Consider the following 19,859-nt stretch of genomic DNA (forward strand, 5'->3'; position numbering starts at 1 on the left):
AGGAAAAAAAAAAGCTGAGGAGTAGATTTAAAAGGCGTGGGGAGGAGAGAAGTAAAGAGCTGGGAAGTTGATTGATGAAAGAGACAAGGCCATGGAAGAAAGAAGATGGTGGGAGGAAATGGGTGGGCAAGGAAATAAGATAAGAGTGGGAAAAGGGCATGAGAAATGGTGAAGGGGGTTGGGGAGAGGAGGGTATTAATGTAGCCTCACCTGAAGGACTGTTTAAGGCCCTGAATAGTAGTGAGGGAGGAGGTGTAGGGAAAGGTATAGCATTTGTTCCACTTGCAAGGATAAGTGCCAGGAGGGAGATCAGTAGGGAGGGACAAATGGACAAGGGAGTCGTGTACAGAGCGATTCCTGCAGAAAACAGAAAGAGGATGGGAGGGAAAGATGTGCTTGGTGATGGGATCCCTTTGGAGGTGGTGCAAATTTCAGAGAATTAACTGGTGGACATGGAGGCAGGTGGGGTGATAGGTGAGGACAGGAGGAACCCTATCCCTGGTAGGGTGGCAGGAGGATGGAATAAGAGCAGACATGTGTGAAATTGGGTGTTAATTCTTTGCATTGTTCGTATTTCTTCATAACATGAAGCACACTTCCACTCAGAGCTGTCCCATTCTTCCACTCGTAGTTATTTTCCTTATATTCCAAAAACTTCCCCAGATTCTATCTCCTGCACACACTGGCAGTAATTTTACAGTGGCCAATTAACCCAACAAACTTCACATCTTTGGGATGTGGGAAGAAAACAGAGCAGTCACAAAGAGAACATGCAAACTTCACTGAACAGCTGTTCAGGATTGAGGCTTGGTCACTGAAGTGGTAAGCCAGCAGCTCTTCTCTGTGCTACTGTACTACCCGTGTGGGAAGAGAAATATTTAACGCCACAGGAGCAAAACCTCTTTAAATAAGTTTGAGATGTGAAAGACAGGCATGCTCCAGAGTTGATCAAATTTACTCCTTGATTTTGACATCTCTTTGCAATTTTCAAAGTAAATTCAAATGAATTTATTATCAAAGGACATATACTATATAACAACCTACCGATTCATTTTCTTGCAGGCACCCACAGGAGGGAAGAACACAATTAGAATTAATGAAAAAACACAAAAAGACCAACAAACACCTAATGTGCAAAAGAGGACAAATTATGCAAATAATAAACAAAAACAAATAATACTGAGAACGTATGCTGCAATGAGTCCACAACCGTGGAGTCAGTTCAGCACTAGGGTGAGGGAAGCTGGTCTAGAAAACCAATGGCTGCAGGGCACAACTGCTTCTGAACCTGGCAGTATGGGACCCAAGACTCCTGCACCATGCACTGATGGTAGTAGTGAGAACAGACGGTTGTATTATACTGATCTTATCAAATCTTGCATTCATCTGAAAGGGTAGAGAAAGAGTGTTGCATTAAGAACTGAGATTGATTATTTTCTCAGGCAAAAGTATCAAAATTAAATACTTTTGCATATTTGTAAATAAGAGAAGTTGGACAAGATTTCTGACTCTATACCCAAGATTTCAGAGGCTGAGTTTGAAAGAACATTTAAAAAATACAATGCCAACTGAAAACCACACCTAATCCCGAGTAGTGCGTGCCCTACCTGTGAGTGTCACAAAACGGCAGGGACCGTGCTCTTGGTTTAGATCCAGGTGTTGTGCCATCTCGTCCCCATCACCTTTATCAACAGTAAATGTACAGGATGAGCAGGCCAGCAAAACGCCACTGTCAGGGAAGAAAAGACATTTTACCATGTTGGTACAGGACACTCACCTTATATAATTTACATCAATGAGCAAATGGGAGGACATTTTGTCATCAGCTGTAGCACAGTGGCTATGATCTTCCCTCCTACATCCCAGAGATTGAGCATGTAACCTTGGCTGTTATTTCATTACAGAACTGAGGCAGTGTGATACAATCAATGGCGTACTTTTGCAGGCAAGATTGTGATACGAAAAATACTGCAATGATATTTTTTAAAAATAAGTGCATGTTCTCCAGTGTACTGATCCTAAACTTGCATCAATAAAACAGGTGAGCTAGATACTAGATACATTTTGTTAAAAATATACTGTCGGCTGCAAACTGACTGCTAGGATTCCTGCACTTGCACACTGAGATATCTGGACAGAAGCAAGGATTTAAAAAATATAATTCTTCTTAATGCTTAATTAGCAAGCAACTGTCCAAACCAAGCTAGTTAGGGTGCTGGAATTGGGTCTACATTACACTAAAATGTTTGAATTTGCATTGACTCAGTGTTGCTGAACCATGAGAGCTCATCATTTTCTCCAGGTGAGGATGAGCTTGCTTTGTATTACTTCAAGTATCCTCTATTCTTGATTGATATTCAAGCTTTTAACCTCACAGACCAACAGCATGATTAGTTGATAGCTCTGGAGAAGCTCTGAGTTGGATTGAGTTGAGTGTGTTTCAAACATAGTATTATAAAAGGCAAAGCTAACCCAAATTACCTTTTTTTCATTTTTCCAAACATCAAGTATTTTGGTTTCCCTCGTTGAGTGTGGTAACTGCAGAATAAATAGAGTTGTGTTAATAAAATAACAGAGCAGGAACATCCCCAAAGCTCCAAGCCCAACTCACTGTTCAGCTTCTTGGTTAACCTGTCTTAACTCTCATTTCCCACCGACATTGCTTAGTTCTTTTCACATCCATTCTGCTTAACATAACTGGCCATCTACATTCTTAAGTGAAAAAGCCAGAGATCTCAGTGAAGAAGTTTTCTTAAGTGCAGCATTGCTTTCCCATTGGAGAAGTTGGGAAACTTCTGACATCTGTCTCACCAAGTTTCTGAGAAGGTTTATAGGTTTTAAATGCTCCTCTTATTCTCAAAGTCCAAACCCATTCTGCCCAATTTCTGCTCACGGGACACAACTCATTCTAGAAATTTATACTGCACCACCACGTGTGCCTTAGGTAGGCAGATCAAAATATTTTGCCACATCTCATGTGACTGCTCAAGTCCTTAGAATACTTTGCAAATACACAAGACAAACTTGGATATACAAAGCAGGGCAACAAAGTTTACAGAAAGATGACTGGGCGGAGAAGCAGCTAGTAAACTAAACAAAGAAAATATCAACACAAAGTTGGAATATATGACAAGCTTTGTTACTAACAAAGTTGGACAGGTTGAAACACTCTGGTCTGGCAAGTTTTGAATCTATAGTACAGACTGCACTAATTAATTCCAGCCAAGCTCCAAAATTAATCAAATGTCTGTACTAATCTAGTTAACCTACCAGTTCAACTTTGGCAATCTCAACTAACAGCATTTCAGACTTCAGGTTAGGGAGACTTCCTACAAATGATGCACCATATTTAAAAAGAACAGCTCTGCTGCTCAGAGAAAGATTAACATTGTGCCCAGCACAGATCCCAAGGGTTCCAGAAACGTGTTTCAATTTGGACTAAAATATATTTATGAAAGATATGGATAGGGATAGAAATTTAAAACAAACTCCAGTATGGCTTGCAATGCTTATCATAGATAATTCAAAAGGTTGTGTTCATGGAGCTTGTATTAGAATTGTGCAGAACTAGATCAAATTGGTGTTCTTTTGGTGCAGTCTGAACCAACAGATTACTCTTGTCCTACTCAACCTTAGATGCCATGACTCCTGAATGTGCAATTACAGGGTGATCTGTCTCCAATGCAAATATAAACACAGTAATTGACAGCACCATCTACACAACATTCTAGCAGCACATACAGTTTAAAAATATTTTACAAGACAACATGCAATAAAAAAACAAATGCACAGAATTAGACCGAAACAACTCAATAGGCATGTCCACACCAATCAATGCCAACATCCGTCTTCCTCCCTATACTCAATTCATCCTGAAGCCAAACCCTCTGCTCCTCTCACCCTCCTGCACTGACATATGCTTGGTCTGAAATGTAACCAGCTGATAATGACAACAGGCCCCAGCTCCAGGTGGCCCTACCTGATCATGTGGTCAGCGTAAGCCCGGCTGCAGCTGGTGCTGTACCGACAGCGGGAACAATGGACGTATGTGGGGAAGTGGTTGCTGATGTTGTTGATGTTAGTGATGTCGAAGTTGCACTCCAGGCACACCTGGTTACCATGCACCTTCCTGTTAGATTAGAATAAACACAGAAATTAAACTTAGTTTCACTGGCAATTCAAAGAAAGCATACTGTGACTGTAAAGCGTTCCATGAAATAATGTCAGAAGCAGAGACTGAAGCACATCAGGCCCAGCCACTCCAACACCTTGCAGGCCTCAGCGTGTCCAGGCCACTAATTTTTGGGGTCATTAGTGTAATGTGAAGCTGAAGCTAAATTACACTCACAAAAAACGTTAGCATACAAAATGCTGGAAACACTCAGCATGCCAGCCAGCATCAATGGACAGAGAAACAATAAATGCTTCAGGTTGAAATTCCTTTGTCAGAAAATCCCGACCTGAAACAATAGTATATCACATTCCAAACATACTGATGGGACCTGCTGAGTGTTTCTCACATTTTCCATTTTAGATTTACAATAGTTTTCTTTTATTTTCAGCCATTTAAATGATGCTGTCTATTTTAAGCATCAGTTGGTGGGTGAATAATGACTGGCCTACTCTTTAAAAAGAGTCATAGGTAGATATCTTGCGCTCACTTTAAGAGCCAAACAAGGCCTTAGATAACAGCAATTCTGACAATGCAACCTTTTTCTGTACTTCAATAGGGATATCAACCTGGCTTAAGTCCTCAAGTCCCTGGAGTAGAATTTCAAACCAAAATGTCCAGACCATGGCAAAACTGCTGATCATTAAGCCACAATCAACCAAGGCATACAGTGAAAGTGTGGTGGTGTGCAAGTGCAATAATAGCTTTCGATGAATGATAGGCAAAAGAACACTGCCACTGACAAAGGGAGCCACTTGGCTGCAGCACACACAGAACTACACAATGTAGGCTTAAAACAAAACCTACCGGAGGAACTCTGGTTTTCTTTTATTTATTTAGAGATACAGCATGGAACAGGCCCTTTTAGCCCAAATCATGCCACACACCGATTTAACCCTAGCCAAATCACAGGACAATTTACAATGACATTTTAACCTACTAACCAGTATGCCTTTGAACTGTGGGAGGAAACCCATGCAGAACAAACTTTCTTACGGAGCATGCTGAAATTGAACTCTGAACTCCAACACCCCGATCTGTAGTAGACTTGTGCTAACCACTACATGGGCAGGATACATGCAGGTAAACAGGCAGAAGCACTTCAGGTAAAACTTTTTCATCTGGCGATGAAGATTCTCAATCTGTTACGAATGTGCCACAGCTCTGAGGGGCTGAAGGGTGCGGGGTAGCCCCCTCCTTTGTAAAAATCAGAAGATCACTATAAGTCAGTTCAGGAGACCCAGGAAATGAGAGAAAGACATGCAGAATCCACAAAGAGTTTGGAATGTGTCCTGGCCTCCAAAAGGCGGAACCATTGATACTGGCTATTGTCTCTTGGAGACGGAATTGTCTATTGAATCCTGTACAATGCATCGAAGCCCCAGGCAATGAACCGGGGGGGGGGGGGGGGGTGTGGTGGAGGGATTGCATCATCCCAACCTGATTGACATCCGAGACGACCCTATGAGTCAGGATAAAAGAGGGTCTGTGAACACCTGTAACAGCGTAATAGCGAAGCTGGTGGAAACAGCCCACGTGTGTCCCTTTCCATTTGCCTGAGAACTGGTGGGTCTTGCCACGGAAGAACGATTTTAGCTAACAACAAAGGGGAAATCAGTCCCCCAACGACTCTTGAAGGATTGACATCATAAAAAGAATGGGCAAGTTAAACCTCCGTCTTTCTCTTGACTCCAACCAAAGGCTGCAGCCTACAGCTTGAATGAACTAAAGTGACTTTTATATTTCCATCGGACAATACATTATCCCCTAGACAACGATAGAGCTATTTCTTATTGATTATTATTATACCCACGCTTTTAGATTTAGTATTGACGACGTATATTATCTGTATGTTTGCATTGATATTATTTTTGTGTATTTTTATCAATAAATACTGTTAAAAATAGTACCATCAGACTTCAACGGACCTCTCTATCTTTGCTGGTAAGTGACCCAGTTACGGGGTACGTAATGCCAACTGCAACATTTCCCTCCATTAGATGATGTGAGATCCACTGTGTTCCTTGTTTTATTTAGCTGCAGATTCCAGCATCTGTAGTCTCGTCTCCAGATTAACACAGTCTCAACACAATCAGGAAATTGCAATGGCAATTCTCAACAATATCCTGCAAGGACTACCTCTGCAGAGTTAGTGACCTTCAGAAGCATGGTGAAAGCTGGGGATTATGACTTAAAATTTAATTGCACGCTGCTTCCATGCCTCTAATAGATGACTGTATATTAGAGCAACATATTCAGACAAACAAAATAAACCATATACCTGATTTCCTGCATGTCAACCAATAATGTGATCATCCTTTCCACAGACTTCTTCTTGTCCAGTTTAAGTGGAGGCTTGGCAACCGAAGTAACAGTGTGAACAGTTGAGCAAGTTGGGGACTCCTGTGTTTTAGGAATCAAAACTGGAGGGTAGACTTTTCTGGCCGGGACCTCCTGATTGGGCCCTCCAGCTGCTCGTGCTTGGCCCATTGAAGTCCTTATTGTAACCTAAAAAGAAAGAGCATCACATTCATGTCCTACAACAAAAAACATGGATTTACAATTCAAAATCATGATCCCTGATCTACATCCAGTGCATTGAACAAATCATCGCAGCGTAGCACCCATGAACAACTGCATGTGCCCTTCAGAAGTAGCAGGCTTTAAGGGTCAACTAAGTCTTTTTTTCAAAACAAGTTTAAATTCCCATGTCCATATTTGGAATGGAAATCATCTAATGTAAATTTATCACAGATTGCAAGCTCCTGAAGTATAAGTCCCCTGCATAGTTGTGAATTGGGTAGGGTGTTCCATTTTCTCCCCACCCCATCATCTCTCTCCAATCTCTGAAACAGCTTCTTCTACCCTATTTCAAACTGACAGATATTTATTTTTCATTTACTGTAAGAGGATGCACGTGCCAACTAGATGCTGGCAGATGCTTTGACAAATGCTTCAAAAAGAACATTGCAACTATTAAGCAACAGTTTATGAAAATGATAAGGAGGTGGTGAATGAAAAGAGATGTGGTTAGAATTATTGGACACTCCTAACCTTGGTACCAGGCTGCAGTCCTTCCAGCTGCTTTGGCTTCTTGAATGTCTTGTGGTGATCAACCTTGTGTTCCATTTTCTCCTTGGCACTGATGAACTGGAGTCTGCACTTATTGCAGGGATATACAATTTTCTTCTGAAACAAGACAAGACAATTAAGAAAAAGCCAGAAGCTGACACCTATAAAATTTTCTAGCCAGTCACTTGTGTCTGCTATAAAATTCCCACTACTCCCAATCCAACATACTTGAGAATCAAGACCAAGAGCACATCTGCACAGGTCCAAACCCCACCATCCACCCACAACTCTCTGAAGGCAGCATCACCTATGACACTAAATTTTCAACTGATGCCAGTCCATTAGCCCAATTCATGGAAATGAGTAAAAGAACAGGGTGAGCTGCCTCAACAACTACTAACCAGTAGCACATGTATCTAATGTGCTGATTATTAGAACACTAGAATACTATAGCACAGTACAGGCCCTTCAGCCCTCGATGTTGTGCCAACCCAAATATTCCTTAAAAAAAGTACTAAACCCACACAACCCCGTAACCCTCTATTTTTCTTTCATTTTATTCTTTTATTTTGCTTGTCCAAGAGGCCCTTAAATACCCCTAATGTTTTAGCCTCCATCACCATCCCTGGCAAGTCATTCCAGGCACCCACAACCCTCTGTAAAAAAAACTTACCCCTGATGTCTCCCCTAAACTTCCCTCCCTTAACTCTGTACATATGCCCCCTAGTGTTTGTTATTCCTGCCCTGGGAAACAGGTATTGGCTATCCACCCTATCTATGCCATTCATAATCTCTATCAAGTCCCCTCTTATGCTTCTACGCTCCAAAGAGAAAAGTCTCAGCTCTGCTAACCTTGCCTCATAAGACTTGTTTTTCAATACAGGTAACATCCTGGTAAATATCCTCTGCACTCTCTCCATAGCTTCCACATCCTTCCTATAATGAGGTGACCAGAATTGAACACAATACTCTTAAGTGCAGTCTCTGCAGAGATTTCCAGAGTTGCAACATGACCTCTCTACTCTTGAACTCAATCCCCCTATTAATGAAGCCTAACATCCCATAGGTCTTCTTAACTATCCTACCAACCTGTGCAGTGACCTTGGGGGAATGTATGGATTTGAACCCCAAGGTCTCTCTGTTCAACCACACTCTTAAGTAACCGACCATTAACCCTGTACTCAGCCTTCTGGTCTGTCCTTACAAAATGCATCACCTCACACTTATCTGGACTGAACTCCATCAGCCACTTTTCTGCCCAACTCTGCACCCTGTCTATATCCTCTTGTAACCTTCTACAGCCTGCAGCTCCATACACAACTCCTCCAATCTTTGTGTCATCCACAAACTTACTCACCCATCTTTCTGCCTCTACATCCAGGTCATTTATAAAAATCACAAAGAGCAGGGGTCCCAGGACAGATCCTTGCGGCACTCCACTAGTCACTGACCTCCAGGCAGAATACTTACCTTTCACTACTACCCTCTGCTTTCTTCCTGTAAGCCAACTTTTTAAAAATCAAACAGCCAAGGTTACACTGATCCCATGCCTCATGACTTTCTGGATCAGTCTCTCGTGGGGGCCTTTGTCAAATACCTTGCTAAAATCCATGTAGACTACATCTACTGCCCTACCCTCATCAAATTTCTTTTGTTACCTCTTCAAAAAACTCATTTAGGCTCATAAGGCACAACCTTCCCTTCACAAATCCACGTTGACTGTCCTTAAGTAGACCATACTTCTCCAAATTCTTGTAGATCCTATCCTTAAGAATCATTTTCAATAGTTTGCAGACCATCAACATAAGACTTACCAGTCTATAGTTCCCAGGATTCTCCCTATTACCTTTTTTAAACAAGGGAACTACATTTGCCATTCTCCAATCCTCCGACACCTCCCCTGCAGCCAAAGAGGAGTCAAAGATCATAGCTACTGCTCCAGCGATCTCTTCTCTCACTTCCCACGGCAACCTGGGGTAGATTACATCCGGCCCTGGAGACTTCTCAATCTTGATGTTTTTAAGAAGATCCAACACTACTTCTTCCTTAATCTCCACAGTGTCCAGCACACAAGCCTGTTCTATTTCGACCTCACCCTGATCAATACTGAAGCAAAGTATTCATTTAGGACCTCCCCAACCTCCTCAGCAGAAAGCAGTTGATTGGGCAATCAAGATTTGAATAGCTCAGACTCAGCAGAAAGCAGCTGACTGGGCAATCGAAAATTGAAAAACTCGAACAAATAAAAAGAGGGATAGTTCAAGCAGTGCGGCCAGTGAGTGAGTGGAGCTTTCAGGCTTTGGCTCAAGAGGCTTCGGCAAGAAGAGGCAGATGACGAGCTTATTCCCAGTGAGGTAAGGCTGGGTAAGTTTCTTTAATTAATTTAATTAACTTAGGAGTTGGTAATGGAGGCAGTAGACAGAGAAGTCCAGTGTTCCGATTGTAGGATGTGGGAAGTCAGGGATAGCACAATTGTCTCTGACGACTACACCTACAAAACAAATGGTGCTTCCAGCTGCAGCTCCTGTCAAAACGAGTTAGGGAACTGGAGCTGGATGAACTTTGGATCATTTGGGAGGCAGAGGCAGTAATAGATCAGAGTTTCAGGGAGACAGTCACCCCTAAAAGTCAGGAGACAGAACTGGGTGACTGTCAGGAGAGGGAAGGGGAATAGATAGAAAGAGAGAGCACCGCTGTGGCCGTTCCCATCAACAATAAGTATACTGTTTTGAATACTGTTGGTGGGGACGACCTACCAGGGACAAGTTGTAGTGGTCCATCTCTGGCACCGAGACTGGACCCTCAGATCAGAAACAAAGGAGGGAAAAGAGGAGAGCAGTAGTGCTAGGGCATTCGATAGTTAGGGGGACAGATAAGAGGCTCTGAGAGAGAGCTGAATCCCAGATGATCTGTTGCCTCACTAGTGCCAGGGTCTGCGCTATCTCGGATCCAGTTCTCGGTATTCTCAGGAAAAAGGGTGAGTAGCCAGATGTCGCGGTCCACGTGGGGACCAGTGACATAGATGTGGGTAGGGATTAGGTCCTGAAGAAGGAATATAGGGAGTTAGGAAAGAAGTTAAAAAACAGGACTTCAAGGTAATCTCAGGATTGCTGCCTGTGCCACGAGATAGAGAAGGTAGGAACCGGAAGTTATGGCAGATGAATGCGTGGCTGAAGAATTGGTGAAGGGGGCAGGGGTACAGATTTCTGGATCATTGGGATCTCTTCTGGGAAAGGTACAAAAAGGACAGGCTGCATCTGAACTGGAAAGGGACCAATATACTGGCGGGCAGATTTGCTAGAGCTGTTGGGGAGGGTTTAAACTAGTTTGGCAGGGGGGTGGGAATCAGAATGTGAGTGCAGAGATTAGGGTAGAAGGAAAAGGCATGATGGATGTGTTCTGAATTGGTGAGGAAGGACAGGCAGGGGTCAAAACAAATGTAGCCAGTTAGAGGGGATGTCCACTGAGTTGGTGTGGGTGGAAGTCAGAAATAGGAAGGGATCAATCAATGTGCTGGGAATAATCTATAGGCCCCCAAATAGCCCTTGGGACACAGAGCAGCAGATAAGCAGGCAGATTTTACAATGGTGCAGGAAATACAGGGTTGTAGTTATGGGTGATTTCAACTTCCCTCATACGGACTGGCACCTCCTGACTCTAAGGGGGGATAAATGGGGCTGAATTTGTCAGGCATGTTCAAGAAAGATCCTTGACACAGTATGTGGACCGGCCAACAAGAGGAGAGACCATACTGGATCAAGTTCTTGGTAATGAACCTGGTCAGGTGGCAGACCTCTTGGTGGGGAAGCATTTTGGTGAGAGTGACCATAACTCCCTTAGCTTCAGCACAGCCATGGAAAAGGATGAAAACAGACAAAATGGGAAAGTGCTTAACTGAGGAAGGGCTAACTATGAAGGGATGAGCCAGGAACTATTGGAAACAGATGTTTAAGGGTGAAAGCATAGAAGTAATGTGGAGTAAGTTTAGGGACCACTTGTGCTGGGTTCAGGATAGGTTTGTCCCACTGAGACAAGGAAAAAATGGTAGTAAAAGGGAACCATGGCTGACGAAACACATGAGGCAACTTGTCAAGAGGAAGGAAGCATATGTTAGATATAAGAAAGCAGGAAGCAGGAGGGGCTCATGAGAAATATAGGGTAGTCAGGAAGGACCTTAAGAAAGGACTTAGGAGAGCTCGAAGGGGGCATGAGAAGGCCTTGGCATGTAAGATTAAGGAGAACCCCAAGGTGTTCTATGCATACGTGAAGAACAGAAGGATGAAAAGAATGAAGGTGAGGCCGCTAAAGGATAAAGAAGGCAGTATGCACTTGGAAGCGGTTATGGTTTGAATCAACTGCTGGACCCTGGAGACATGCAATTCGCCTTTGGCCACAACAGATTGACAGTGGATGCATCTCACTGGTTCACCATTCTGTTTTGGGGCACTGAGATAATAAAAGACACGTTAAGCTGCTCTTTATTGATTACAGCTCAGCATTCAACACCATTATCTCCTCAGCACTGACCACCAAGCTTCTAAACCTCCCTCTTCAAGGGAATCCTCTACTTCCTCATTGGGAGACCACAGGCAGGATAGATTGATATAAACTTCTCTTTCTTGCTGAGGATCAATGCAGATGCACCTCTGGGATCTAAGCTTAGCCCACTGCACTACTCTCTCCAAACCCCTGACTGCTAGGAACAGCTCACATACCATCCATAAATTCACAGACGACATTACAGTTGTTTGCAAAATTTCAGGTGGTAATGAGGCGGCTTGCAGGAGCAAGATAGATTGGCTAGTGAGATAGATAGTGATGTCACAACAATTGATTGTGGACTTCAGGAAGGGGAGATCAGGAAAACACACAAGTACTCATTGAGGGTTCAGCAGTGAAAAGTCGGAACAGATTTAAATTTCTGAGTGTCACCATCTTGGAGGATCTATTCTGAGTCCAACATGTTAACACAATCGTGAAGAGGGCATCCCAGTGGTTCTACTTTATTGGGAGTACAAGGAGTTTTTTGTATGTCACCAAAGACTCTTGCAAATTTCTACAGAAGTACAGTGGAGAGCATTCCAAGTGATTGCATCCCCACCTGTTCTGGATGATCCAATGCACAGGACTGCAGACTTAGCCAGCTCATCACAGGCACAACCCTCTCAATTTATTGCGTTCATTTTAAAGAAGCTTTGTCTCAAGAAAGTGGCACCCATCATTAAGGACCCTCAACACCTGGTACATGCCACCCCCTTGACAGTAAACCATCAGGGAGGTGGTACAGGAGCCTGAAGACCTACACTCAACAATTCAAGAAGAACTTCTTGCCCTCCATCAGATTTCTGATCAGCCCATAAACATTACCTTATTACTTTTTTTTGGCAATATTTTGTAATTTATAGTAACTTTATGCTTTGGCACTACATCCTGCTGTTCAACAAATTTAAGTCATTTAAAACTGTGATAATAAACCTGACTGCTAACGCAACTCAAGAATCAAATTACTTCTGTAGAGAAGTAGAGGAAAGAGAGAAAACCTTTGTTCTCCATCTCAAGGCTCTCAGGAATAGTTCAAATCACTTAAGGACATGTAGCAAGGGACACTCACCTGATGCTTCATGTAGTGTTGTTGGTAGGCATTACTGTTCTTTAGCACTTTGAGACAGTATGGGCAAAGCAAATTCTTAGTGTCTTCATGAATCATCCGAAAATGGCTATCCACTTCCAAATATACCGACGAGCGATACTCGCATACCTAGAGAAATAACACAATACTTAAAACACCCTCAGTAGACTGAAGAATAGTTTCTCAATTGTATACAAGTCCCCAGTTACTACCACTCCATCCCTTTACCATAAACCTCCAGCTTTAAGCCACGAATACTATCTGGGGTACAGATAGTACATTTTATTCCTTTATTTATTTATTGAGCTACAGCATGGAGTAGGCCCTTCAAGCCAAGCTGCCAAGCAATCCTTGCCTAATCACAGGATGACTTACAAACCAGTACATCTTTGGACCATGGGAAGAAATTGGAGCATCTAGAAGAAACTCATGTGGTCACAGGGAGAGCATACAAACTCCTCACAGGCAGTGGCAGGAAATGAACCTGGATCGCCTGTACTGTAAAGTGTTGTATTACTGTGCCATTATATTCACCAGTGTCCAATATTTATTAACCATCCTTAAACTTTCCTTGAGAGGGTCATGGTAATGGAGAGGAGAAGAATTTCCCCATTGTGTTGCTGGTAAAGAAGATCCAGAACTTGAACCAAATGATGGGTGAATCAGCATTCACTCCATTTGACATCCTTTTCACTGGAGTAGATGCACTGGATTACCTCATCGATTCTACCTGCCCAGAAGAGTCTCAGTTCTAATTTAATTTGCTTCATTATTGCAGTATGGACTGAACAGAACGAACAACAGACAGCCATTTAACTACTCAAGATCATGGTTCATCTTCCACCTCACTATCCTTGTCCCTCAATCTGAAATCCAATAATTACTAAACAACCTTCACCACTCTCAGTGAAAACACTTTTTCAGCTCATTCACAAATAGCCTAATCCTGATCCTGAGATTGAGACTCCTGGCGATAAGCCTTTCAACAATATTCTAAGTTGCACTCAGAATAGACATTCCCCTGAATGCTAAAAAACACAGGCTTAACCTATACAATCTATCCTCTTATGGCAAACCTACCCTTCCAGGAACAAGGTTGCAATATCTGTCACATGCTTTCTATATAAATTTGAGGCAACAAGTCTATTTAGTAATTCAGTGTGGTCTCACCTAGCATTCATACAAGCGATCTTAATTTCTGTATTCCAAATTTTGAGTTAGAAGCAACACTATTTACTTTAAAAGCTACAGTATCAATGTTCAACTTTGGAAATGTAAACTTTTTGCCAATTGTGTAGACATTGTCACATTTTTCCATATTACATACCATCTACCACAGATGAAATCATGCAGCAAAACTCGCAACCCATTAAATTCCTAGTTAGTCAGTTATATTCCTTTTGAAATGTTAACCCAGGGCACTATTTCCCAGCACAAAGCAGTACCTTCGACAGAAAAAGTGAGCAAAAATAATTATGCACAATTCCATACAAAGTGTTTGAAATGTACAAAGCATTTTTCCCAAATGAAGTAAAGGAAATAATTTTTTTTGTGCCCCAAATGATCCAGCAATGACCATTAATCTGAGAAATGTTGATAGGAACATTGTGTCCCTTTTCATCAAACTGGGACACAAAACCTCCAATAATCCAATACCCTGACGGACGAAAACAGCTTGAATTGAATCCACTGCTGTAAAGACAGCTGGGTAAAAATTCATCCTGTTTCGTGCACTAAACACGCAACATTAACTTTGTAAACTGATTAGTCTTTGCTTCGCATGTTTGGTTCCAATGTCTTTAAAGTGAAGTTGAACTGTCCTGAACTGTTTCATCTCTTGTAGTGAACAAACTTGTTCTCCAGCAACTCAAGTTGATGCTGAAGAGGTAGAAGCCCAGATGAGGATGTTCAAAAACCAGTAAAGGGCTTCCTCATTTACTGGTCACTGACTTTCCAACTGAGCTAAGCTACTCCATTTCCAGGAAAAGCACTGAAGCGGCAGGTATGAATGACAGGGAGAAATGAGATTTACCTGACAGACATACGGCATTTCTCCTGGTTTGTGAGTATCCTTCATGTGTTGCAGGAAAAGTTGTTCTGTTTCAAATGCCAGCTCACAGATCTTGCACTTTGCTACAATGAAGGAGAACAGGTAAGGAATAATTGACATGCAGTAGCCTGAACTCTCACAATCGCCCACTTTGCAATCCCCAAACATAATGATCAATCCCCCCTCCCTTTTGCTTAATTCACCTGCTCTGAATTACACAAAGAATATAGGGACTAAGCAGTACTTACTGGTGGTTTCGTAGGGGCTGTGCACATTCTCAATATGGCACTGCAGCTGGAAAGGAGTGGCATACTGGCGGAAACAGTGCTGGCAAGTAGTGTGGTTCTCAATGCTCTCATCATTTTGCTGCTCCAATTCTAAGTGATGTTTCATGTGGTTCATAAACCTGTAGTAAATAAACTTCAGTTGTTAACTGATGGCAGAGGAAATTTTTTTAAAAATGCAACAAAATGCCCTATGCCAGTGCTCACCATCGTAAAACTCACCCACCAGCAGTTTCCTCTTTGACTGTGTATCTGCTTATAAAATGTATAGGATAAAAGTACTTCACAAGCTTGTATTCAATATATACCCAGTTAGCCCCCGTAGTGCTACTAAACCACGCCATGCCAAAACCTCCAGGTTTAGTCTTCAAAATTAAAAGTCCTGCATCATACCTAGCTGAACTTAAACTACACTTGCTGGCCAAGGAAACTACAGTCGGCCCTCCTTATCCGCGAGTTCCGCATGCGTGAATTCAACCAACCGCGAATCAAGAAACCAGAGCTGCTCTTCCAGCATTCGTTGTTCGAGCACGTACAGACTTTTTTCCTTGTCATTATTCCCTAAACAATGCAGTATAACAACTATTTACATAGCATCTACATTGTATTAGGTATTATAAGTAATGTAGAGATGATTTAAAGTATACGGGAGGATGTGTGTGGGTTATCGTGGATCAGGATTGAAAAAAACCAGAAGTTCGCTTACTAAGTAAGTCAGAACAGTTACATCCAGTATTATTTAGCGTCAGTTAGTCAAACGTGTCTTCGTATGTAGTATATATTTTACCTTTCTATGCATATAAAACACTTAAGAAACATATGTATTTCAATAATTAAACACTGCATTGCTTAGTAATCATTGTAGCTTTCATCGGGGCAGGGCCTTTCTCACTTTATCCTTTAAAATTGTTCTGATTGTTGACTGACTGTAGCCTAACGCTTTTCCAATGACAGATGGCGTTTCACCTCTTTCCGATCACTTTATTTTCAATCATGATCATGATTATTTTCGTGAAAAGAAACAGATTCAGATGCAGATTCAGAGCTCCGCTGGGTCCTAAAGACCACTGCTCTGAGACACGATAAATAAGGTCAGGGGTTCTGCTGGGTCCTGAAGTTCACCGCACTGGAATAGGTTAAATAAGGAACTTGAGCATCCACGTTTTTTGGTATCCGCAAGAGGTCCCAGAACCAATCCCTCGCGGCTAAGGAGGGCCAAATGTATTTAGAACAGTACAGGGTCAGGCCACCATGTCAGTGCCACCCACAATGCTAATACAATGAATCCCATCTGAACATAGAAATTTACAGCCCCTTCAGCCCACAATGTTGTGCCAACCATGTAACCTACTCTAGAAACTGCTTAGGATTTCCCTAGTGCATACCCCTCTATTTTCCTAAGCTCCATGTACCTATTTGTTCTTAAAAGACCGTATTGTATCTGCTTCCATCACCGGCACCAGCAGTGCATTCCATGCACCCATCACTCTCTGTGTGAAAAACTTACCCCTGACAACCCCTCTGTACCTATTTCCTAGCACCTTAAAACTATGCACCCTCATGTTAGCCATTTCAGCCCTGGGAAAAAGCCTCTGGCTATCCACATGATCAACGTCCCTCATCATCTTAAATACCTCAATCAGTACACGTCTCATCCTCTGTCACTCCAAGGAGAAAAGGTCAAGTACACTCAACCTATTCTCACAAGGTATGCCCTCCAATTCAGGCAACATCTTTGTAAATCATTTCAGTCTTTCCATAGTATCCACATCCTTCCTGTAGTGAGGTGACCAGAACTGTACACAGTACTCCAAGTGGAGTCTAACAAGGTCTTATATAGCTGGAACATTACCTTACAGTTCTCGAACTCAATCTCACAGCTGATGAACACCAACACACCATATACCTTAATAACACCATCAACCTGTGCAGCAACTTTGAGTGTCCTATCAACACAGTCTCCAATATCTCTCAGATTCTCCACACTGCCAAGAGTCTTACAATTTATATTCTGTCTTCAAATTGGACCTACCAAAATGAACCACTTCACACTTATCTGGGTTGAAGTCCATCTACCACTTTTCAGCCCAGTTCTGCATCCTATCAATGTTCTGCTGTAACTTCTGACTAACCCTCTAACCCACAAAACTATCCACAACATCCCCAATCTTTGTGTCATCAACGAGCTAATTCACCCTTCTACTTATTCATCCAGGTCATTTATAAAAATCACAAAAGAGGAGGGATCCCAGAACAGTTACCTGCGGAACACCACTGCATCCATGCAGAATATGAACCACCCTTTGCATCTGTGGGCAAGCCAATTTGGGATCCACAAAGCAAGGTCTCCTTACTTTCTGAAGGAGCCTTGCATAGGGAACCTTACCAAATGCCTTACTGAAATCCATATACACTACATCCACTGCTCTACCTTCATCAATGTGCTTTGTTACATCCCCAAATAATTCAAATCAGGCTTGTAAAGCATGACCTGCCCTTAACAAAGCCATGCTGACTACCCCAATCAGATCTCTCTCTCCAAATCCTGCTTCTTAGTATCTTCAACTTGTCCACCGCTGAAGTCAGACTCACTGGTCTATAATTTCCTGGGTTATCTCTACTCCCTTTCTTGAATAAAGGAAGAACATCTGCAACCCTCCAAACTTCCAGTACATCTCCCGTCCCTACTGATGATGCAAAGATAATCGCAAGAGGCTCAGCAATCTTCTCCCTCGCTTCTCACAGTAGCCTGGGGTACATTTCATCTGGTCCCAGTGACTTATCTAACCTAATGCTTTTCAAAAGCTCTAGCACATCTCTTTCTTAATGGTTATATGCTCAAGCATTTCCGTCCACTGCAAGTCATCCCCACAACTGTCGAGGTCTTTTTTCCCCTGGTGAATACTGAAGCAAACAGTCCAGAGTATGTACCTCTCTATTCCCTACCTGTTCACATGTACATCAAACTCTACTCTGCTTCTGCAGCACTCCTCTGGCAGTGTGCTGCAGGCAACTAGCACTCTTAAAAAAACAAAGACTCACTTTCACACCTCCTTGAAAATATCACCCTTTTAAACCTATACCCTCCAGTATTTGACATTAGCACTCTACAGAAAAGTATTTCTAAGAGTATTTACTTATCATTTGCCTCTAGCCCCGATAGTCCACTGAAAACAATCAGCTTGTCCAACTTCTCCTTATAACTAATACTCTCCAATTCAAACAATGCTCAAGTGTATACATTTAGCAACCTCTGCAAAATCCTCCACATCCTTTCTGTAATGTGACAACAAAACTATGCATGACACTCCAGATGAATACACAACTGCAATGTGACCTGCCAGCTTTTATACTTGTCTCACCTTCCCCCCAATTCCTTTCATCCTTGGTCAATTCTATTTCCCAAACAGTATAATGTCTTCCAAGCAAAGCTCATTTAGTGACTGAAGAGATGTTACCTTTATCAAAATGGCCCTGCACTCATTGTTCCTATTCACTAGTATGTTGAACTCAAGCTAAGTTTCATGAAAAACTACAAACTAGGAATAATGTGTCTTTGTTCAGCTGTTCAGATGATAACTACAAGCTTGTTGACAACGTCAATACTTTGCTGGATGTGCTACAATGAATTATGTGCAAGCACGCGATCATCATAAACCATACAACCATAGTGCAATACCAGATTCAATGTGCAATTTTGCTCCAGCTCCAGATCTCATCAACTACAGCATGCCTCAACTATTCCCACTGCTCAAGTGGTGACTTCCATAAAACACCCAACTCTCCTGACCAAACAGAAATTCCAAGAGTATCAAAGGTCAGGGATTTCTGGCAAATGACAAAGGTCTTAGGGGTTTTCACTCTTTGTATTTTCTTGTATGAAACCCCTTCTTGAAAAGTGAAGGCTTAAGGCACCCAAGGAATATAAAACTGACTTTTTTGTTCTAATTGTCTTCTTTCTTTTAAGAAATTTATGTTAATTTATGTTTTTTTTGTGAATGTTGCTTATATGACACTTGTGCATGTGTCAATAAACGCACTAACATTGACTTTGATCATTAATTCCCGATGGTCTCGATGGGCCAAATGGCCTAATTCTGCTCTTGTTCCTTAAGGTCTTCCCAATGCTTAATCCACATATAATAATAGAATCATCATGGTCCTTGGACCCTCATGTATGTGCTGACTCTTCAAGAGGAGAGCAATCCAATAAGTCCCATACACCTATTCTTTCTTGAAGTTCTATTATCTAGGCTATTATTAAGCACACTGGCCTTGTGAAACCATGAGGTGCGAGTCAGATGGAAACACCAAAGTCCTTAAATGGAAAATCCAACAAGGGATACAACCCAGTCCATCATGGGAAATGCCTCCCTGACCACCAATGAACACACCTACTCAGAGCACTGTTGAAGGAAAGTATCATCAGAGAATCCCACCACCCAGGCAATGCTCTCTTCTTGCTGCTGACGCCATCAGGAAGATGGTACTGGAGCCTCAGGACTCACACCACCAAGTTCAGGAACAGTTATTATCCTTCAACCATCTTGAACCAGAAAGGATAACTTCATTCAACTATCACTGAAATGTTCCGACAATCAATGCACTCACTTTCAAGGAATCTTTATCTCATGTTCTCAGAATGATTATTTA

At 42.2% G+C, this 19,859-nt stretch overlaps 1 protein-coding gene across 10 annotated transcripts in view; it reads right to left on the minus strand.

The window, feature by feature from the left end:
- Window positions 1–19,859, minus strand: part of pogzb (pogo transposable element derived with ZNF domain b) — a 119,577-nt gene that overhangs the window by 18,096 nt on the left and 81,622 nt on the right. For 9 of the 10 annotated variants that reach the window (XM_059980201.1, XM_059980209.1, XM_059980205.1 and 6 more), the window contains 8 exons: window positions 15,171–15,328; window positions 14,905–15,005; window positions 12,855–13,001; window positions 7,226–7,360; window positions 6,453–6,679; window positions 3,980–4,129; window positions 2,482–2,538; window positions 1,608–1,729 (listed from right to left, as the gene is read on the minus strand). In XM_059980201.1, the coding sequence (XP_059836184.1) occupies window positions 1,608–1,729; window positions 2,482–2,538; window positions 3,980–4,129; window positions 6,453–6,679; window positions 7,226–7,360; window positions 12,855–13,001; window positions 14,905–15,005; window positions 15,171–15,328 (1,097 nt within the window). The remainder of the gene's footprint in view (window positions 1–1,607; window positions 1,730–2,481; window positions 2,539–3,979; window positions 4,130–6,452; window positions 6,680–7,225; window positions 7,361–12,854; window positions 13,002–14,904; window positions 15,006–15,170; window positions 15,329–19,859) is intronic. The other variant, XM_059980202.1, reaches the window with a different exon arrangement.

Source organism: Hypanus sabinus, chromosome 9, assembly GCF_030144855.1.
Source record: "Hypanus sabinus isolate sHypSab1 chromosome 9, sHypSab1.hap1, whole genome shotgun sequence".
In the NCBI taxonomy this organism is placed as follows: Eukaryota; Metazoa; Chordata; class Chondrichthyes; order Myliobatiformes; family Dasyatidae; genus Hypanus; species Hypanus sabinus.